Source organism: Neofelis nebulosa, chromosome 5 (assembly GCF_028018385.1).
Source record: "Neofelis nebulosa isolate mNeoNeb1 chromosome 5, mNeoNeb1.pri, whole genome shotgun sequence".
NCBI lineage: Eukaryota > Metazoa > Chordata > Mammalia > Carnivora > Felidae > Neofelis > Neofelis nebulosa.
In genome coordinates, this window is record NC_080786.1 from 140,597,694 (window position 1) to 140,621,254 (window position 23,561).

The 23,561-nt window shown below is 39.2% G+C and overlaps 1 protein-coding gene across 3 annotated transcripts in view; it reads left to right on the forward strand.

The window, feature by feature from the left end:
- The window catches only part of JAM2 (junctional adhesion molecule 2), a 61,761-nt gene that overhangs the window by 18,957 nt on the left and 19,243 nt on the right, over nt 1–23,561 (forward strand). For all 3 annotated transcript variants that reach the window (XR_009262271.1, XM_058731793.1, XM_058731792.1), the window contains exons 2-3: nt 15,634–15,699; nt 21,487–21,594. Coding sequence is in view for 2 of the 3 variants with exons in the window: in XM_058731793.1 (XP_058587776.1) it covers nt 15,634–15,699; nt 21,487–21,594 (174 nt within the window). In the remaining variant the exon portion in view is untranslated. The remainder of the gene's footprint in view (nt 1–15,633; nt 15,700–21,486; nt 21,595–23,561) is intronic.

Sequence of the window (23,561 nt, forward strand, 5' to 3'; positions counted from 1 at the left end):
ACAGGAAATTTATTATATATTCTATTTTTAGCTTTTCCCTTTCTAAGGTTCATTCTTAGCTGATGTGAGAAAAAAAGTTAAATGGGAGAAAAATGTTAAAATGACTCTGCAGAATGCACTGAAGAATACCTATGTGTACAAGCACACACATTTCACTAAAATGTTTGTCATTTTTTCCTTTTATATGTAGTCATGGTGAGGGTAGTTTAGATTTCTGCAGTGTGAAAATTCCTTGTAGATTTTTGTGCAAAGAGGCTATAAACCTTTAATATTATCAAAGAATTGTTAAAATATAACTAAAGCCTAATACTATATTTTAAATCAACTAATATTTATGGGTCTAGTATGCCAGGTGGTATGCTAAATTACAAAAATATGTTGTTTATACTGTATATATATATATATATATATATATATATATATTATTTTTTTTTAAGATTTTATTTTTAAGTAATCTACACACCCAGGGTGGGGCTCAAACCCAAAACCCCAAGATCAAGAGTCACACGCTCCACCAACTGAGCCAGCCGGGTGCCCCTATACTATATTTAAAATATATTTTATGCTATTTATAAATATAGTTATACTATATATAAAATACAGTAAAAAAAAGAAGTGTGTACATCTCATTTGAAGACAAGACACGTTCAGTTTTGTTTACAACAGACATTTAATTATCTCTTATTGTATGATGTAGATACAAACATGTCAACAGTTCCTAACATCATCATGTTCCTAACACTATTCAATGGAAGAAACTGATATGTAAAAGAGAGTTTGTAATAAAAAAGTAATAAAGGCTTATAAAAAGTGCTGTGTCAGTTAGAGGGAGGGCTGACTATGCACTGAAGGATCGAAGGGGCTGGGGAAGGCTTTACCTTTCATGACATTTGAGTGGGACATTGAGTTATCCACAGAAGTTCACCATTTGTCAGAGGAGTATTGGAGAGAGGGGACTCCAGGAAGAGAGGATGGACATTGCAAATGTGGTGTTCAAGGAGTGTGGGAGCCCTATGGGAGATGGGGGGACTTGAACATGGGGTTTGTTCGGGGGGGGGGTCAGCGATTGAGGGGGAGGCTGGAAAGACAAGCCAGTTCTGAAAGGCTATTTAAGGGAATTTGGCATTGATCCTGAAGTCAAGGGGAAGCCGCTGAAGGAAGCTAGGTAGGATCAGATTGTATTTTAAGAAGCTACCTCATGGGGTGCCTGGGTGGCTCAGTTGGTTAAGCGTCTCACTTCGGTTCAAGCCATGATCTCGCGGTTCCTGAGGTTCGTGAGTTCGAGCCCTGTATTGGGCTCTGTGCTGACAGCTCAGAGCCTGGAGCCTGCTTTGGATTCTGTGTCTCCCTCTCTCCTTCTGCCCCTCCCCCATTTGCTTGCGCACACCTGTGCTCTCTCCCTCTCTCTCTCAAAAATAAATAAAATTAAAAAATTTTTGTAACAAAAAAAAGAAGAAGAAACTACCTCATGCAGGAGTGAGGCAGATGAATTACAAACTTGTGCACATTCATTACTCATCCTTCGTAATTTCCCTCCTGAACCAAAGAGCCCTCCCTCCTGTTGAAAGCTAGTTTCTTTTGCTCATGAGAGTCTCCTTGGGTCCTTTGTTCCATCCTCCCTCATATACCTTCACCTTATTTTCATTGCCAGCTCTCTCATCATGGGTTACACACATGTTCAAGTTTCTACAATTTCAGTGGGGAAAAATACTCACCATGATTCTGTAATAAAGTTCTGGAATCGGTGATCTCTATTGGTCTCTGTTTTTTTACTGACTGTTCAGCCCACTGCAGACTTCCTTTCTCATGCCATTGAACTCGCTATCACTGTATTGCCAACGATTTACTAGTCTCTAAATTCACAGCTTACTTTCAGTCAAAACCTTACTTGACCCTCTGGAACATCCAACATTGTTGACTCTCCCTCCTTGAAAGTCTGCCCATCCCTGACTTCCATGACATCATTCTGCCCCAGTTTTTCTTGTTTCTCTGATTCTCTTCTCTTTTATAGGAGTTTTTCTTGGGCTTTTTTCTCTCTTATTCTACTCCAGTGCTCATGCTCTAAATTACGCTTCCTCTTGGAGAGTCACAATGCTTCCTAGCGTAAAGACTCTAATATCTCCCACAATGAAGAATTTTAATTTTTTTAAGATTTTACTTATGGGGTGCCTGGGTGGCTCGGTGGGTTGAATATCCAACTCTTGATCTTTGCTCAGGTCTTGATCTCAGGATTGTGATTTCAAGCCCCATGTTGGGGCTCCACCAAGTGTGGAACCTACTTAAAAAAAATCTAATAAAAGATTTTATTTTTAAGTAATCTCTACACCCAACATGGGGCTTGAACTCACCAAGATCAAGATCAAGATCAAGAATCGCATGTTGTACTGACTGAACCAGCCAAGTACCCCCCTGTTTAACTCATTAATGGAATTTTCTCAAACTTTCATGACCATGGAACCTTCATCCTTCTCCAAAATGCTAAAAGTCAGTGCCCAGTCTGAGGGAGAGGAGACAGGAAAGGGGTGTCAGAGAAGAGAACCAGGAGAGAACGGTGTCACAAAAGCCATCCACTATGACAAATTATAAATGCTATTTAACTTTCTCTTAGTGGATGGGGAAGGAAAGTTCCATGGGTAGTCAAGATGTTACCTACAGCTCTGACAGGAGAACTTGCTAGAGGTGGTGAGACTTAGGAGAGGCCTTGAAGATTGGAGAGAATTTTAATGGAGAGGAGGCTGAGCTTCCACTCCTGTGCCCACCTCCTCTCCAAGTGAAGGCTGTGTGAAAAGATAAGGAAGACTACTCATTGTCCTTGAGGATATAGACATGGCTCAGAGCAGGGTGTTTATTCTAGGTCACTCTTCTTGGAACATAAATGACTATGGAACATTCTAAAATATTACAGTACATTGCTGAACCTCCGAAAAGAACTGCTAAGATACAAAGCACACTTGTATTAAAGTAGACACCCCCAAATTAATATATCACTGTAATTCATTATGATTCTGGTATTAGAGTTCTTCAGAGAAACAGAACCAAGAGGATGTGTATATAAATAAAAAGATTTATTTTGAGGACTTGACTTGTGCGATTAAGGAGGCCACCAACAAGTCTAAAATCTGCAGAGTGGCCAGCAGGCTGGAGACTTAGGAAGAGCTAACACTGGAAGAGCCACTTGGAAGAGCCAAGTCCAGTGGCTGTCTGCCGGCTGTCCTCTTGCTCAGGGGAGGTCAGTCCAACTCATTGGATGAAGCCCACCCACATTATGAAGGGCAAGCTGCTTGACTCGAAAACTCTCCATTGAAGTGTTAATTTCATCCTTCACAGAAACATCTAGAATAATCTCTGACCACATATCTGGACATTCTGGCCCGTCCAAATTAACACAAAATTAACCATCACAATGTTATTTTAAATTATATGTCAAAAGTTTTAAAGCAAATAATTTTACTTTAAAAAATAAAACTTCTCAGGGCACCCAGGTCTGTTAAGTGTCCGACTTCAGCTCAGGTCATGATCTTGTAGTTCATGAGTTTGAGCCCCACGTCAGGCTCTGTGCTGACAGATCAGAGCCTGGAACCAGTGGATTCTCTGTGTGTGTGTGTGTGTGTGTGTGTGTGTGTGTCTGTCTCTCTCTGCCCCTCCCCTGCTCACGTGGTCTCTTGCTCTCCCAAAAATAAATAAACATTTTTTTAAAAATTAAAAAACTAGGGGCGCCTGGGTGGCGCAGTCGGTTAAGCGTCCGACTTCAGCCAGGTCACGATCTCGCGGTCCGTGAGTTCGAGCCCCGCGTCAGGCTCTGGGCTGATGGCTCGGAGCCTGGAGCCTGTTTCCGATTCTGTGTCTCCCTCTCTCTCTGCCCCTCCCCCGTTCATGCTCTGTCTCTCTCTGTCCCAAAAATAAATAAAAAACGTTGAAAAAAAAATTTAAAAAAAAATTAAAAAACTAAAACTTCTCATCTTGTGTTATTAAAATTAGAATTTTTTTTTACTAAATTATACATTTTTAAAACATATTTCTAAAAACAAAAACGGTGATTTGTGCCTTTTAAAATCACACTTTAGGTAACTATTCCTATATACTACCTATTATATACTACTACCATTACAGCATTATTTTTTGCTGCAGCATAATGTGAAAATTATTCCATTGTGATAAAGTGTTTTTAATTTCACAATTAGCTGCTTCAAAATCTTTCACAGATCAATCTTGTGCAGCACATCTCTTAATTAAAAAAATTAAGCATAGCTCTTTATATTCCATTTTCATTCCCCCCATAAATTAACTTTGTTTCCATTCATTTGGCAAATATTTACTTAGTGTTTACTACATATCAAACACTTCTTGACCCTTGGGATACAGGTAGGAAAATAAAGGTCCCTGCCTTCAGTGCCTCAGTACATTATATAGTATGTTAGAAGGTGATAGGTACGATGGGAAAAAGAAACATCAAAGCAGGATAAAGGAAATCAGGAAGTTTGGAAGGAAAAAGGCCAGATAAAGGTGGGGTTGCAATATTGAATAGGATGCCCAGAGTAGCCTTCAATAAGGAGGTGTCCTTTGAACACAGTCGACATCTGAAGGAAGAGCCTTTGGGGCAGAGGGAGCAGCCTAAACCTGGCCTGTTTTGAGGATGAACCGGGAGGCCAGAGGGAGGGAAGAATTGAGGAGAGGAGGTTGAAAGGAAGTGAGACCAGACTGTGTAGGGTTTCCAGGCCAGTGTAAGGGCTTCTACCATTAGTCTGGGGAAAATGGAGAACTGGTCCAAGGTTTTGAGCAAGAGTGCCGTGATCCGACTTAGCATTTTAACAGCTCACTCTAGTGGATGTGCTGACATTAGATCTGAGAGGGCCAGGATAGAGTAGAAGACCAGTCAGGAGTCTGTTGCAGTGGTCCAGGCAGAGAGTATGGTGCTCAGAGCAGGTGGTAGGAGTGGCGGTAGTAAGAAATAGCTCTGGATGCATGTTGAAGGTAGAGCTAATAGGATTTGCTGGTGAATTGGACATGGGCTATAGCAACGGGACTCATTAAGGACAAGTGCAAACTTTTTGGCCAGAGCAATTGGAATAATAGAGTTGCCATCATCTGAGGTGAGATAAGTGAGGTAGGTTTAGAGAGAAAGATGAGGGTTGGACATAGTGTTTGAAATGGCTGTTAAGCCTTCCAGTGGCAAAGATAAATAGGCATTTGAATCCAAGTCCAGAGTTCAGCAGAGATCCAGACTGGACACATATACTTGGGAATTGTTAGGATCTGGGGGTGTTTTGATGCCATGAGTCTGGATCACAGTATTAATGAAGAAGCATAGAGAAGAGGAGAGGACCAAGAATAAGACTTGTGAGAAGGAAAAGCAGGGAGGCGTGTTGTCCTGGATGCTAAGAGTAGAAGGTGTTACCAAGGTGAAGGGTGTGGTGACTTGTGTCAGTGAAAGTAGTTAGGGAAGGTTTCATCATCATAAGTCATGCGTCATGTTTTGCAGCCCAAAGAGGCTATAGCTGTCCCAAATATGTCACAGCAAGCATAAAGAGGAGGTAGAATTTAAACACAGGACTTCCCACCACTCTGAGGGGCCACTGCAATGAGGACATCATGCTAATCATTTAAAAAGGAAGAAAAAATATAACCCTACCAATTCATTCACTGTTTTTGCAATCCATCCATGCAATCCTCGGAATCATTTGTAATGCACTGAACTCGCATCGCCACATTGGATAAAAAGCAGTCAAGTGAGAGGGGCGAGGTAAGAAGCAAACATGTGTAGAGCGTCCACTGTGTGCCAGGAGGTGGGCTAAGCAATTACATACTTTATTTAATCTTATAACCAATGAGGGAAGGCACCACTAGCTTCATTTTACGAAAATGGAAACAGGTTTACAAGGTTAAGGCTGTAGCTTGCCCAAGGCGGTGTGACCAGTAATTCACAGCACTGGGTTTCAAAGCCAGTTAGGTCTCATTTTATCTCTGTTAGTTGTGATTTCCTGAAGACAAGGATTTATTCTGTCCTCATCTGTAATCAAGCCTTGGGCTGCCACCTTTAAACAGACAACCCTTTCCTCAGCCATCTGGGCTTGAATGTTGCTCTTTGTTTGATTTCAGATAATCAACAGTTTAGTCAAAAAGCCAAGCTGTTGAAAATGGCGCTGGTGTATTTCGCTCTTTATCCCATTGGATGAGAAGTCAGTTCTGATAGCACCTCATCAAAAAATGAAGTGCTAAGATTGCCTCTACATTGAAACTATCTGGTTGATTCTGTCACAAATCCAGTCATCCCCACGCTACACAAGATATCAAACAACCGTTTCACCTGAATATTGTTGCGGCAATTAGACTTCTACACCCTATTTGTGCACAGATACCTTTGTCCATTTTTAACTGCTTCATCTGAATAAGTTTCAAAAATAGGATCTTGAATGGTACCTGCTCATGTCCTGAGCAGCTCAGGACGCAGCTCTGATTTGAACGTCGACAGATTGTCTTAGTTCAGGCTGCAAGAGGGAAGACACCGTAGACCGGGTGGCTCAGAAACAAACCTCTATTTCTCGTGGTTCTGGAGGCTAGAAATTCCATGACCAAGGTGGTGGCAGATCCGGTGTCTGGTGAGAGCCTGCTTCCTGGTTAGACACTGCCACCTTCCTGTTGGGTCCTCACGTGGCTGAGATGGGCATCTCTGGGGTCTCTCTCATAAGGGCACTATTCCCAGTTGGGAAGTCTTCGTCCTCATGACCTACTCATCCCCAAAGCCCCGCTTCCTGATCCCACCATATTGGGCGTTAGGATTTCAACGCACTAATTTTGGGAGTGGGGGGGGGGGACGGACACATTCAATCCATGACACAAACTTTCATTAAACCATTTCCTAGTTGACTGGTCTAGTTGACTGACCTTAAAAGGTATGTTTTGGTGTTAGCTCACTGTTGGATGTGTAGAGCCAGTTTCAAAATGAAAATAATGAGTGAGAGAACTGTCTTTACCTAAAAAAAAAAGGGGGGGGGGATTATAGGCCCTGGATGTAAAGATGTAAAGCACCTGAGAAATCAGGGTACTTAATTCTGAGGAGTCTTACCTAACAGTGGTAAAATATGACAGTTAAGCAATGCCAAACCATTGTTTCCATGTTCTGCATTTCAGAATAAATGGTTCTTGTTCCTCTGGCTTCCTGAAGACTAATGAAAGGAAACATGAAGCAACAATAAAAATTGGGAGGGTTTCCCTTAGTTTTCAAATCTCTTCTGCAAGTGTTTATGGTAATAGAATTTAATTAATAGCATATGTATGCCCTGTAAGGGCTAAAGCTTTTAAGAATCATCATCCAGCAGAAGAGATGAAAAATAAGATTCATGCAACCCCCATATTTTAAGAAATGAAAGTTGAGACAGAGGGACAGGGCAGGGGTGCACTAAGTTGTTGACCATATAAAATCCTTAGTGCTTTAAAGGTTGAACTATCAGACAATGATTTCTGGAGATCGCTTTCTTTATTATAGGTAGTCAAGTCTAGAAAGCTAAGTAAACTCAATATGGAGAAGCCCATAATTCTGTGCAAAGATGCATTATTAGAGCCCTCGCTAAGAAAAATTGTACCAAGAAAAAAAAAATCTTGTCCTTGCAAGTTTTACAGAATGTACACCCATTGCTAGGCCTTCCCACCCAGGGCCTCGGAGGTGCTATTGCGAGGGAGGGCCCCAAAGCTTAAGCCTTGTTCAATTCACGTCTGGCCTCCCTTGATGCATTTATTCATTATTTGTAAATCTCATAACTCAGAGAACGATTTCAACATTAGCAGTGCTCTGTCTTCATTTAAGAAATGTATGGGAATGCAAGCTGGTGCAGCCACTCTGGAAAACAGTGTGGAGGTTGCTCAAAAAACTAAAAATAGGACTACCCTACGACCCAGCAATTGCACTACTACGCATTTATCCACGGGATACAGGTGTCCTATTTCGAAGGGACACACGCACCCCATGTTTATAGCAGCACTATCAACAATAGCCAAAGTATGGAGAGAGCCCAAATGTCCATCGATGGATGAATGGATAAAGAAGATGTGGTTTATATATACAATGGAGTATTACTCGGCAATCAAAAAGAATGAAGTCTTGCCATTTGCAACTACGTGGATGGAACTTGAAGGTATTCTGCTAAGTGAAATTAGAGAAAGACAAAAATCATATGACTTCACTCTTATGAGGACTTTAAGAGACAAAACAGATGAACATAAGGGAAGGGAAAGAAAAATCATATAAAAACAGGGAGGGGGACAAAACAGAAGAGACTCATAAATATGGAGAACAAACTGAGGGTTACTGGAGGGGTTGTGGGAGAGGGGATGGGCTAAATGGGGAAGGGGCACTAAGGAATCTACTCCTGAAATCATTGTTGCACTAGATGCTAACTAATTTGGATGTAAATTTTGAAAAATAAAAAATTAAATTAAAAAACATAAAAAAAGAAACGCAAAGGTAACTTTATTTGCAGGCTATAAACTTGACAGGTTAGAAATATTAGAGAATATTTTCGGCATTCTGTGCTAATCCCTGTAAAACTTAATTCGTACTCACTACTGCATGGTTGTGCTTTCAAAACATGAAAACATTGGATGCATCAAAGTGATTCCCCAAATTCATTCAGTAAAGCGGAGAAGTAAGACTCTGGAGGTCCAGCGAGTTTAAAACAAGCATCTAAGTAGGGTCAGGGTGGAAAGAGCTTAGTAGATGGTATAGTTCTGCTCGCATATGTTGCTTAAGTGGCTTTATACACGTCAAATGACCGCCGAATAACCATCTCACTGTCCCCTGACCCAGTCAGCCACTGAGTGATCTGTGTGTATCAGCTGTTAGGACATTTGGGGCAGGGATTCCCAGACTCACACACTTCGGTGATGCAGAACCCAGATTCAGAAACGTGGCTTTAGCTCTCTTTGCCCAGAGCTGATCCGAACTCTGGAGAAATGATTTACAATACCTGCTCTCAAAAATTATTTATTTGACAATTATACTAGTATTGTCCATTTCTGCTTAGGAATATAACTATCAGATATTGGTGGTAGTTCTGTACTTTGAATCGTGAAAAGCCATACTGCAAGTTAGGAGTTAGTGACTACAATTTCAGATCAAAGGGCAATGAATAATGTTAAGTTAAAATGTCATCAAGCTCTCAAAGCTTGATGCACCATCTCTAACAAAAGGATGTGCCTGAGACACAATCCTGATCACATGAGTCAATTAAGAGAGACACTCAGGTTTATTTTCTTGACCTCTCCCATTTTAATGTTCTTTGCCTTTACACCATGTGACTATTTTGATAGCTGACATCTTTAGTAACAATTTATCTTACTTTTACAAAGATGTAGGCTTCCTGGCACCTTAATCTTGGGGAGAACCGATCAGAACATAGAATGGTCGACATCCATACCTTCCATTGAGTATGTGACTCATATTAACATCTCCATCTTTTTTTTTAATGTTTATTTATTTATTTTGAGAGAGGGAGAGATGCAGAGAGAGGGAATCCCAAGCAGGCTCAGTGATGTCACTGTAGAGCCCCATGCGGGGCTCCATCCCGCAAACCATGAGATCATGACCTGAGCCGAAATCAGGAATCGGACACTTCACTGACTGAGCCACCCAGGCACCCTGGCATTTCTTCATCTTAACCTTGAGAGCCTACTGGAGTTCAGTTGACTGTTGTCGTCTATCTAAAATCTATGGTTACGGGCGCCTGGGTGGCTCAGTCGGTTGAGCACCTGACTTCAGCCCAGGTCATGATCTCGCCGTCTGTGAGTTCAAGCCCTGCGTCGAGCTCTGTGCTGACAGCTCAGAGCCTGGAGCCTCCTTCGATTCTGTGTCTCCTTCTCTCTCTGCCCCCACCCCTCCTCTCCTCTGTCTCTCTCCCTCTCAAAAAAAACATTAAAAAAATTTTTAAATCTATGGTTAATGCCATTGGTGAACATACTGTGTTTGACTGGGATTGTCACTTGGGGAATATTAAAGAAAGATCTCAGAATCCTAAAATGGTTTCTTTCATGTCCTAATGGGGAGTACCTAGTGAGAAATTCAGCCAGTTGATGGCTTTCCAATATCACAGGCCACCATTAAACATTGCAAGATGGGCTTGAAGAACATTTTAAACATTTTTTGAGAATTTATTTTACTGTAGGAAGTTAATTTACTTCATCTCTATCTAATATCACCCCCCCCCCCCAAATTTAATCATTCAGTGGTTTTGGTAACAGAATGCCCTGAAAGTTTCCCTAAATATGCTAAAGCATATAACTTATATGAAAACAACTATATACTCAATTCTGAAGCACCAATCATTCTTTTTATACTCAAGTGATTAAAAAAACAGAAACGAGGAGAGGGCATAAAACTTTAGTGGAGTATATAATAAATATACAAGGTTTATTCAAATTATTCATTCATCATAAATATTTGCCTGTTAACACTTGCTCTGTTAAAACGACAATTTGTTATATTTCAGAACAATATCTTTACAACCCTAAAGATTGAAAATGAGTGTGGGGGTGCTGGCTGGCTCCGTCCGTTAAGCGTCTGACTCTTAATTTCGGCTCAGATCATGATCTCACGGTTTGTGAGATGGAACCCTGTGTCGGGCTCTGTGCTGACAGCACGGAGCCTGCTTGAGATTCTCTCTCCCTCCCTCTCTCTGCCCCTCCCCTGCTCACACTCTCTCTCAAAATAAATAAACTTTAAAAAAAAAAAAGGGAAGAAAATGGATGTGAAGCCATCTGCAGAGCTTCTCACAGAATCCAGTTTTACATGACTTTCTCACAATGCCTTGTGCTGATTTGAGAATGAGAGGAGGGGGAAAGGTCTGTGCAGCCACACTAACTAGAAGAAACTGCACATCTTTGCTTCTCTGCTTTCTAACATTGTGACCTTGAGCAAGGACCTCTCTCAATCGTCACATCTGTCAAATGAGGATATTAACACAGTGGAGTCGCATCTTATTTAGATGCTAGGTTCTTAAGGGGAAAATTTATTCATAGTCAAAAGTCACATCTTTTATTTTTCCTTATACTTTGGCATGATTTCCCTTTCTCTGCATATAGGATGTCAAGGTCTCGTCAAAGGGAAGGGCCAGAATGTCCAGTTAGAGAGACTAGGACACGTCTGTTTGTGTGCGTCTCTCTCTCCCTCCCCTTCCCTCTCCCCCTCTCCCTGATCCTCTCATCCTCTCCCCCCTTGCACGATAGTGAGATAGATAAGTATATTATCTAACTCCTAATTCCTACTTCATTGGGTTATTTCTACCTTATAAATACACTAATCTATAATAAATACTGGATGGTATTATTTTATCTATTACCACTAGCCCCATGCATCTTTTCAATATTCATTAGCACAATGATTGTATATTAGTGACTGTTAAAGCCACACTTTATTTTCATTTTTGAAAACTTATGAAATAACTAATATCCACAGTTTTTAAAGAACTTGCTTGGTACTCTCTATAGTGTACTCTTAAAGCAAAAAAAAACCTCTGTGACACATCAATTTTTCATAACCATGTCCAATTAAAAGTGTTACTTTCTTTTTTCTTAAGTTTATTTATGTGTGCGAGAGAGAGAGAGAGAGAGAGAGAGAGAGAGAGAGAGAGAGAGAGAATGAGGGGAGGGAGAGAGAATCCCAAGCACGCTCTGTGCTTGGAGCCCACCTGAAGTTCAAACTCATGAACTGTGAGATCATGACCTGAGCCATGGAGGAGAGTTGGATGCTTAACCAACTGAGCCTCACAGGCGCCCCCAAAGTGTTACTTTAAAAATACTTCTATAGTAAAATTTTAAATTGTGGCATAAATATAAATATTTATTCTTAATCATACTAGATTATTCTTAGTCACACAAGAGTATTTTAGATGAGCGATAGTGTAAGAAATTTTATTTTTAGAGTTGGGAGAAAAGAAACATAAAAGGTTTCATTTGGTTAGGGATTACTTGACTTGGAGTTGTTAACAATTATGGAAATAATTCTCTCTTAACCTCATTTTATGAACTTCTGCCAGTGATTTTGGAACAGATCCAAAAACTATTAGAGATGTTTTGTAGCTAACTTTAAAACAATTGTTGACCTCAGCCAGCAGACCTACAGGACAATTTTTTGTTTGTTTTCTTTTTAAACTCATTCTGGAAAAGTGAAGAAAAAATAAAAATCAGTTCAAGAAAACAGCCAACAGAGACTCTTCCTAAAGTCTGTTAGTAAAATGTTGGTATAAAACCCAACGTTTGTTTTCATAAAGTTACCGGGTTCAAGTTAAACACCACCACCACCAACAACAAACAAAACACAACTGAATTCCAAGACCAGAAAGGCTTGAAACAAGACAGAAATCTTATAATGATTTCTTTTAAGATTCACAGCTTTCTGTTTAAATAAGTTCATCATAGATGACCACACATTTTTGATATTTTTACTTAAATAAAAGCAAGCCTAGAAGTAAATAGAACCAGAGGAAGCAAGGTACCTAGAAGACATCACTTAAAATCGCAGAAATAAAGATTCAGGTATCAAGAAGTAGCATCTATTTATTAATTTACTAAAACTAATCCCCTTGATAATTTGTTTGGCCTTCATCGTTTTTCCCATTCAGTCAATCCTCTCTTTCTTAGTATCTGGGACACTTTTTTTTCCTATTCGTATGTATACATATACAAGTTCTGAAGAAATTGATCACGTTTCTGAAGTTCACCGCTGCTACTTTTCCATCGGACTTTTCAAGCGATTTTTGAAAATTTAAGAAATCTTTCTCAAAGGATGTTTTAGCAAATAGGAAACTGGGATTGAGAAGAGGGGAAAACAATTGAGCCCAGGGCTAAATCTTCCGATCTCAGATGAGACTAACATTCGCCTCAAATGAAAGCAGATCTAAGCCTGCTGAAGAAAATAAACTTTCTCAGTAGGCAGTGCAGTGTTTGAAAAGTTCAAAGATGTGATGATGTGGAGGGAACAAAGATTTTCTTTTTCTCTTTTGCCCAGATTTCTCCCTCAACTGGCTTCTAGGGAATAGAAATCTTCATTGTTTTGTCTAAAAAAGGTACTAAAATAGTTCAAAAATCACAAGAAATGCCTGTCACAATCAGAACTTCTCTGAGGGCACTAATTTACCCACTGCTAACGGAGAAAAGAGGCTTTTTCCGAGTGAGCTTTGAAAGTGTCACAGAAAAATGGTTTGGAATCAGAATCACTGGAAAAACAGTCCGCGATCATGCAGCAGGAACGTATGAGATCCCGACTCTTTGAGCTTGGCCAGCTTAGGGTCTTCCCTCCCGATGATCTCTGGAGATCTGGATCCTCCCTTTGGAATCTACAAAACAAAGTTGGGGAAGGAGAGGAGAAACTGGAAAAGGAAGGCAAATAGGGGTGACAGTGGGGTTCAGAGGACTATGGCACATATTCTGGGTATGTGACAGACATATATGGAAAAGGGAAAAGGGAGACACTTAAAAAGATTGCTTGGACCCCTTCATTTTTTTTTTTATTACTATACAAGCAAAAGTGATATTATGAGATCATTCTTTGGTGACCTGAAGCCTAAGACTGAGCCACATAAGTCTGCTGTATATAAATATATTTACAACTGTGGGGGCACCTGGCTGGCTTAGTCAATGGAGTGTGTGACTTTTGATCTTGGGGTTGTGAGTTCAAGCCCTATGTTGGGTGTAGAGTTTACTTAAAAATAAAAATCTTTAAAAAAAAAAAATATATATATACACGCATATATATATATATATATATATATTTGTGTATATATATGTGTGTGTGTATATATGTATATATATATATATATTTGTGTATATATATATGTGTGTGTGTATATATGTATATATATATATATATTTGTGTATATATATATGTGTGTGTGTATATATGTATATATATATATATATATATATATATATATATATATATATTTACAAATGCCAATAAAAAGGACCAGCTCAATTCTACATTCTTCTCATAGACACCACCTTTGCTGACTTGCCTAACAAAGATGTTTGCAATTTAGAGATATAGAACCTGAATAGTTATACAGTGTTAGACAGGAGAGCTAGACATTTGAGGGCTGTAGGTTTCTGAGAGTTTTAATTTCACAGTTATATTTGCTGTCCAGGCTTCTAAGAGAGAGAAAAAGAAAGAAAGTTATCCAAAATAGCATGTATTCCTTAGGAGTGATGAAACCGAACACAGGGAAGATTAATTTACATGCCAATGTACATATAGATGGATAAATCAAAGATGGCATGTTTTAGGAAACATTTTTTCTTCCTTCGCAGAAATGTAGTAAATTATTTCATAGTTAAGAAATTCTAGGGGCGCCTGGATGGCTCAGTCGGTTAAGCGTCCAACTTCAGCTCGGGTCATGATCTCACGGTTTGTGGGTTCCAGCCCTGCATCGGGCTCTGTGCTGACAGCTCGGAGCCTGGAGCCTGGTTCGGATTCTGTGCCTCCCTCTCTCTCTGCCCCTCCCCCACTCATGCTCTCTCTCTCTCTCTCTCTCTCTCTTTCTCCCTCTCTCTCTCTGTCTCAAAAATAAATATAAAAAAAAGTTTTGGGGTGCCTGGGTGGCTCAGTCGGTTAGACGACTGCAGCCCAGGTCATGATCTCGTGGTTCGTGGGTTCGAGCCCCGCGTCATGTTTTGTGCTGACCGCTCAGAGCCTGGAGCCTGCTTCAGATTCTGTCTCCCTCGCTCTCTGCCCTTCCCCCACCCGTGCGCGCGCGCATGCTCTCTCTCTCTCTCTCTCTCTCTCTCTCTCTCTCTTGAAAATAAATAAACATTAAAAAAAAATTTTAATTCCTGGTTCTACTACTTTGTTGTTGAAGTCTTAATCATGCCTACCACACCAAGTCGTTTTGAATGTTGAATTGTATCAAATAAAAAAAAAGTAAAAGCTCTTTTTAAAATGAAAATTTCTGTGTAGGTTTATGAAAGTGATGATACACCATCATCATCATCATCATCATATTATTATTATTATTATTATTATTATTAGATCACATGAGCCACCATAACTGGTCAGTCATTTCAATCCTATAGACCAATCGTGGAAAAACATTGAAATGTTTGGGGAAAAAATAAAGATATTCTGCTTGCATTTTTCATCAAAATTGTGTATATAAAATTTATATGCAGTATATATTATATATATGTTTCATAGTACAAAATACGTTAAATGACCTATTTCTATATAATATAGGTATAATCAAGGGACAAGTTTGTAAAGCAACTTAAACCCTTAAACAATTAGCTTTTATCTTAAAGGGACACTATCTTAGGCAGTAAGTATATTGCATGCTAAGCTAAATTAAGGGCAAAAACACCTGTTTAACAATCAGGCTTTGTTAAGAGATTGTGTTGTCTGTCATGGAGCCCTAATAGATTCATGGGTTTGGCTTTGTGAAAGAAAAGCAGAAAAGCACAGTACAAAAAAATGGAAGAGACATACACGGTTTGGCTTCGTTTTTCTTATTTTGATACTTTAACACCTATGTGTTACGAATGGGTGAAGCAGTCATCAAACTTTAGGCCATTTTTCCTTATTGTTCCATTCCATTCAGATAGTCGCAAGTGGCCTTTGGTGCTGTTTTAATTGTCTTACCTGTTTTAATCTTTCAGATCATAAGGCCTATGGATCGTCTGCCCCAAAAGGCCATCAAGTAGTCACAGCAATAGAGTATCAAGGTAGAGTAACTTACTGATTTTCACGGGCTGGGTTGTTTACCTCAAAAGTATGATGCGTATGATGTTATTTTTCTATTTGTTGGGACCCTTTGCCTTGCCTCATACTGACCCTTCCTTCCAACATGCCACTCTGTGCTATTTCCACTTGAGACTTCTTTCTCCACCTCCTCAATGGAAATTTTGGACATTTGATGAAAGACCTGATGTACAAAGAAGGCCTCTTGTTGGGTAAATTATCTGCAACAAAGCAAATCTAATTTGTGAAACTGGTAGATCTTGCAAAGATCTGGAGGTCTTGCAAAGTTTCCAGCCGGCTGGATATGGCAAATGGAAATTAACACCGCAAACCCCACTCTACTTAACGCATTTAAGATGACACTAATATAGCCTACTTGGGGGTACCATTTTGTTATGATTTTGTCCTGTCAAGCACATTTATAACAGGGAGTTGGTGTTTAATGGGTATAAAGTTTCACTTTTGCAAGATAAAAAGTTCTAGAGATTGGTTGCTTAACAATGTGAATGTACTTAACACTACTGAAAAATTAAAAATCATTAAGGTGGCCAAAAGTTAAAGGTTATTAAGATGGCAGAGGTTATGTGTATTTAACCACAATTAAAAAAAAAAAGTTCAAAGCTCTATAAGGGCTTTATAAGTTTACTTCAAATATTGACTACCTGCTACTTTTCTGAAGGCTCTTTTGCCTAGAACACAATAATACTAGGCAGACAGAAGAATTACTATTTCCTAAGTGTGCTGCTTGTTTAGGCCCGAGATTGTAAACATTTAAGAAACAAGTTTCAAATGTGTCTGATCCCTCTTCTTCAGGCACGTCTTAGGTTCCTGGAGTGTGGAGAGACAGGTTTGAAGGAAAGAGACAAAGATTGAAGAAGAGAACTGGGTGGGGAGGAACTAAGTAGATTAGTATTTAACTAGTATTTGCGCAGTGCCTGGCACATAGTGTTACCTAAGCTTGTGCAGTAAAAATGTGCTATCGTAACCACCAGCCTGCCATTCAAAAGTAACACATCAGTTGATAACAAACCACTTAAATAACTATTTCAGTCAACTGAGTTCTTTCAAAAGTCCTAATATTTTATATGATTAAGCTAACAAAACACTTCTTCTTTATCATGAATTAGTTTTAAGTGGAAAGAAGTGGGAAGGGCAAATTAATGACTGGGGGTAAGTTAGGGCTTTGGAGGATAAACAGGGCTGGACAAGATGTCAAAAAGTTGACAAGAAAGGCCAAAAGAGAAGAGAAGATGGGCCAGGATTCTGTGAGGGACAAAGGAAGTGAACCGTCCTACTTTGTACTTTCCTGGAGGTTCTTACTGTTGGAACCAGCTGGGTACCATGAATATATGTCCCTGCCCCCGCTTCTGCCCAGGCCCTATGGCATGATATCTCAGTGAGGTCGCCAAAATTATATTCTTCAGTCTTACATTACTTTTCAACAAATGTACTGAGATGAGGGGTGCCTGGGTGGCTCAATCAGTTAGGCATCCAACTTTTGATCTCGGCTCAGGTCATGATCTCACAGTTCGTGAGTTCAAGCCCTGTGTTGGGCTCTGCACTGACAGTGTGGAGCCTGCTTGGGATTCTCTCTCTCCCTTTCTCTCTGCCCCTTGCCTGCTCCCTTCCTGTCTCTCTTTCTCTCTCTCTCAAAATAAATAAACTTAAAATGTATTGAGGTGAAATTCACATTCGAATGAGTGATTCAGTAGCATTTAGTACATGCACAATGTTGTGTAACAACCACTTCTGTCTAGTTGCAAAAATTTCCATTGCTCCAAATAAAATCTTGTACTATTTACATTACTTTTTAATGCGTGTTCTATTTTCAATATAAAAAATCCTTCTATGATGTATTGCAATCAAATGTTAGTCTTACCCCCAAGTAAGCATTTTCTATTGTTTTGTTTCCCCTTTGCTCCTTTTACCTAAGAATTGTACTTTGATTCGATTTCATATGTGCTCCAGTCATTCCAACCTAGCTCTCCTTAAAGGCAAAAATAAATTTCTATCTTCATCCACATTTTAGTTGCAGGATATCTTATGCAGTAACTTAATTTCAGTTCAAGTCTAAAATATTTTGTAATTTATGTCTCTGTGTAGGTACTTTCCACCTCATTCATTTTTTGTTTCTTGTCTCTCCGATGTCAAAAAATCATGAATTAATTCTTTCTTTTCGGTACTGCTGTTTTGTGTCACTTCCCATAGCGGTGCCAAGAACAGAGCAAGACTGAAGTGAGGGCAGCTTTGCTAGGCTTATAAATTATATAAGCAGCCTTTATGCAGAGTGTCCAATCCTGAGAGCTATAAATCAGTTTAATAGAACGCCTTTTTCTCACAGAAGTAATTTCTTCATAAGTCTTCAGAACTGCTTTGGTAGCATCGATTCTGTTTTTGCGTTACATCAGATTCTGATGATTTTTTAACTTGAGCACAGAGAATAAAGTCAGAAGATAAGTGGCAGTACAGAATCCTAGAAAAACTAAAACCCACAGTGCTTTCTATCGATATGATTCCTAAAAGTGGCTGTTTTGCTACATGAAAATAGTTATTGCTAATAGTTTTTCTAAACAAAGAAATCTCTTTCCTCGAATCAAGAGAGACATGTTTTTGGAAATGAAATGATCATCTTATTTAAAAAACATGGTACAGACTGTTAAAAACTGAGAACAAACTGAGGGTTGATGGGGGGTGGGAGGGAGGGGAGGGTGGGTGATGGGTATTGAGGAGGGCACCTTTTGGGATGAGCACTGGGTGTTGTATGGAAACCAATTTGACAATAAATTTCATATATTAAAAAAAATAAAATAAAAAAAATAAAAAACATGGTACATTTGTATGCTTCAGTATGCCTCGCTTTGGGAAAATATGATTTATGTCTGTATCCTATTTTTTGCTGTCTACAACTGAGATAACATTTTAGTTCAAATTCGAGTGATTTTTTTAGGTAAATTTGGGTTGTAGAAAGCATGGGTTTCTATCACGTCAAGGCGTACTTCAACTACAATGACAAGACGTTTCTCGTGAGTGAAAGCAGTTATAACCATTGAGGGGGCACCTGCTGTGTACCAACTATATAAGTATATTACTTCAAGCATATTAGTATATATAAGTACATACCCAAGTGTATAAGTATATTACCTCATGTAATCTTCACAATAACTTCGTAAGATTAATACCATCATTTTTTTTTCCTTTATACAAATGCGAATATAACGTTCAAAAAGAGTTAAGTAATTTGCCCAACATCGCACACATTGTATATGGGAGAGCTCCAACTCCGAAGTCCGTGCCTTAAACTACTACATTAGGGTTTAATAACCCTGAGGGCTACCTACAGAATTATTCTGATCGTAAGTGCTGTATTTTAGCTGCAAAGAGATAGGAGAGCCTGTGGTAGTTAGCTTCTCCATTCATTTGGCTCTTTATCCTCAGATGTTGACGCCATGGTTCCATTTGACTTAGTGTTTCTCACAGTTCTGGAGGTCATGGTGTTGGCACCTTCAGATCTAGGCACCGGCCATTGCCTTGCTTGGAATACTCCCGAAGAAACACATGATGAATTCCAGTTTCGAATTCTAGGAAATTTGTATTTAAATTCTAAAGAATTCTAATTTCTTTTTTTAAGTCTTTGGTCAAATGTCACTCTCTAATTGAGTTGAACTCTGACTACTCCATTTCTCTTTTTCTTTTTACTGCACCCCAACATTCCTGATCTACTCAATTTTATTTCCATAGCACTCAGTCTCTATTCTGATTTACTCTATTTCTATAGCGCTCCTTGCCTCCTAATGTGGTATTTAATTCACTTTATGATATTTCTTACGTACCTGATTCCCCCTGCAAATTGCAAGACCCAAAAGAACAGGGATCTTTGTTTTGCTCACTGATATAGCTCAGGAACAAAGGTGGACACCCAGTAAGTACTCAATAGTTGGACCAATTGGAGAGAACATTCCTCCACATCTTACATGGTCATTGGAGTGAAGCTGGAGTGGTGTCACTGTATTTAGGCAATCCATTGGTTTCATTTTTGAATATAATTTCTGCAGAGGTTTTCCATGGAGCAGCGAGGAGAGAAGTCAGATTTTCTTGGTAAAAAGAGCCGTGTGTGTGTATGTGTGCGTGTGTGTCTAGTTAAGTATATGAAATATATGAGCAGTGTGACTGAATACAAATTTATTCCTAAGATGTAGGCGTGTGGGCTAAAAATGAGTGTGGGTGTGTGTTTAATTGTTGGAAACTCAACAAAATACGGGAAGGAAACCTATCTAAAACTCAAGACTCCGGAAAGTCACCACCCATTCTCCTTAATCAACAGAACAGAACCATGTTTCCTCAGACAAGTCCCTCAGCACACATTTGTCTTTGTGGCATAGTTGTAAACATGCCTGTAAAACGATGTCTCTTCGTAATGTAAACCTGCTCTAAAAACTTCTGATAGCAAATTTTGTGGGCTTCCCCCCCGCCGCCTTTCTTTTCTCTGTTCTGTTTTCTTTTTTCCATTACCTTTTATCCTAACAACATGTGTAAAACTAAAAGAAAAATTAGAAGCTACATATAACAAAAAGAAAAGTCATAATCCTATCTCACAAAAATCACCGCTGGGTTAATATTTTCATACATATTCCTACAGGCTTTTTGTCCATATTTGTGTGTATATTAATAAACCTGGGATAGTACAAGAATTGCTTTCTAATCTACCATATCATGTAATATCCTGAATTCTTTTTTAAAATGGCATTCAATCTCCTACATCAAAATCAGAGATATGGAAAGGATTTTAACATAATGTCTCTTCTAGTCAAAGATTGGTGTTTTGGGGTCAAACTAGATGCATCGTGGGGGAAAAAAATCTCAGAAATATGAAGGTGACACTCTAGATTGCCTGATTGAAATGTGCCTTAAAAATATTTACAAGCAGAGTTTCCTTTGGTAACTCAAAGCAGACACAGGATTTCTCCCCACCTTGGTGATCTTGTTTGGACAGTTAAGTGGGGGTTCCTTCAAGGTTCCAGGAATTCTTTAAAGATGTGACTGCAGTAAATTTCCTGTAATAAAGTAACTGAAATGAACTACAGGGAGGCAGTTAAACTTGATGCCAAGACTGAATCATTTCATAATTTATCTGGATAAAGAATGGGAATCCATGATTTAGTAGAAGTCCATACTGGGTTTGTATTAATACATCCATAGAGAGGGTTATCAAAAAAGGAACCTGAATGAGATTGTAGCTTGTTGATGGAATGTTTGTGGATTCCACAGGCTGGACTGGGAGCCTTTCTTAGGCACTAGGTGCGAAGCACCCTCTCTGTTAACCTCCATGGCACTCATGGCACTTATCACAATGGATCAAAATTACATGATCTTGTTTGCCTCTTCTACCAAACTGTAACCTTGATGACTGAGACTGGGAATAGTGAGATAAATCGTTGACCATGAGTGCCATTTTCACATTACTTACTATGTCCAGGCATGTGTGTTTTGCATATATTCTTGTATTTGAGGACTCACTTCAACTCTAGGAAATACGGTCTCATTTTACAGATGGTAACCGAGGCTCAAGAAGTAGGGTGAGTAACATAGTGTTGTGCAATTATTATGGAGAAGAGCTGTAATGCTCTCAGGTTCATCATGGAGTCTGTTGAAGTGATTTATGAGCGAATGAATGAATGAATGGGAATAGCTGGAGGCTGTTTAACAATTTACTTAAGTAAAATATAAATTCATAGGAACAATTAGAAAACAAGTATTTTTGTTGTTGTTCCTAGAGGTTATACTAGCCTGCAAATATGCAAAGAAGACCATGTCCTCCAGGTTAGAGTGGAAGAAACTGGGCCGGAGTGTCTCCTTTGTCTACTACCAACAGTCTCTTCAAGGTAAGATGCTGTAGACTTGAGGAGGCGAGAGCAAGAGAACACCAAATGTAGCCCAGATTCTTTAATTTACAAATAAAAACAGGACAGGGCTAATTATGGACAATGTGGGGGTTTTTATCATTTTATTTTATTTCATTTTATTTCATTTTACTTTATTTCATTTCATTTCATTTCATTTTCTTTTCTTTTCTTTTTATTTTATGTTCATCATGATAACGATACTCTTTAATCCCTATGCCATATTTCCCCCATTCCCCTACCCATCTCCCCTCTGGTAACCATAAGTTTGTTCTCTACAATTAAGAGTCTTTTTCTTGGTTTGTCTCTCTCTCTTTCTCTCTCTCTCTCTCTCTCTGTTGTTTTTTTTTTTTTCCCTTTGCTCATTTGTTTCTTAAGTTCCACATATGAGTGAAAATCATACGGCGTTTGTCTTCCTCTGACTGATTTATTTCTTTTAGGGTAATAGCCTCCAGCTCTATCCATGTTATTGCAAATGGCAAGATTTCATTCTTTTTATGGCTGAGTAATATTCCATTTTGTATATATACCTCATCTTCTTTATCCATACATCTATTGATGGACACTTAGGCTGCTTCCATAATTTGACTATTGTAAATTGCGCTGCAATAAACATAGGGGTGTGTGTTACCGCTTTGAATTAGAATTTTTGTATCTTTTGTGTAAATACCCAGGGGTACGATTCCTGGTCCATATGGTAGTTCTATTTTTAATTTTTGAGGAACTTCCATACAGTTTTCCACAATAGCTGCACCAGTTTGCATCCCCACAAGCAGTGTACAAGGGTTCCTTTTTCTCTATAACTTCACCAACACTTGTTGTTTGTTGTGTTTTTGATGTTAGCCATTTGACCGGTATGAAGTGATATCTCACTGTAGTTTTGATTTGCCTTGATGAGGCGTGATGTTGAGCATCTTTCCATGTGTCTTTTGGGCATCTGTATGTCTTCTTGGGAGAAATGTCTGTTCATGTCTTCCGCCCATTTTTTAATTGGATTATTTGTTTTGGGGTATTGAGTCATATCAGTGCTTTATATATTTTGGATCCTAACCCTTTAGCAAATATATAATTTGCAGATATCTTCGTCCATTCCATAGGCTGCCTTTTAATTTTGTTAATTGTTTCCTTCATTGAAGAAACTTTTTATTTTGATGTAGTCCCAATAGTTTATTTTTGCTGTTATTTCTCTTGCCTCAGGAGATCTGTCTAGAAAAATGTTGTTATGACTGCTGTCAGAAAGATTACTGCCTATGCTCTCTTCGAGGATTTTTATGGTTTCAGGTCTCACATTTAGGTTTAATCCATTTTGAGTTTATTTTTGTGTATGGTGAAAGAGAATATGTTTTGTAAGTATGAGATGAAACCAACAATGACTGAGACCTAGAACACAACACCCCCAAAACAGGACAGAGAACAGAAGAAGGCGAAGTCCGTGGAGACCCTGGACCCTTCATGTCTCAGCTCATTTGTAAAGGATGTAAAATGCGATTGTTCTTGCTGGCTCAGTAGATTAGACTCTTGAGAGAAAGGAGGAAGGGATGGTGTGGAAGTGAGGTGGAGGGTCATTGCTCAGTCGTTGTCATGTTACCCTATGTCCATATCACCGTCTAGAAAGCTAGGCCATCACTAACAAGCCTAAGGAGTTAAGACTTAGGCTTATGGGGAGGGGAGCGGGTAGAGGGTAAATACAACTACCTTTAACTGGCGCTTTATTTTTTTTTATTTGTTTTTTAGTGTTTATTTATTTTTGAGAGACAGAGAGACAGAGTGTGAGAAGTAGAGGGCCAGAGAAAGAGAGAGGGAGACACAGAATCCGAAGCATGCTCCAGGCTCTGAGCTGTGAGCACAGAGCCTGATGCGGGGCTCAAACCCACAAACCGTGAGATTATGACCTGAGCTGAAGTCAGACGCTTAACTGACTGAGCCACCCAGGCGCCCCTAGTGGGGCT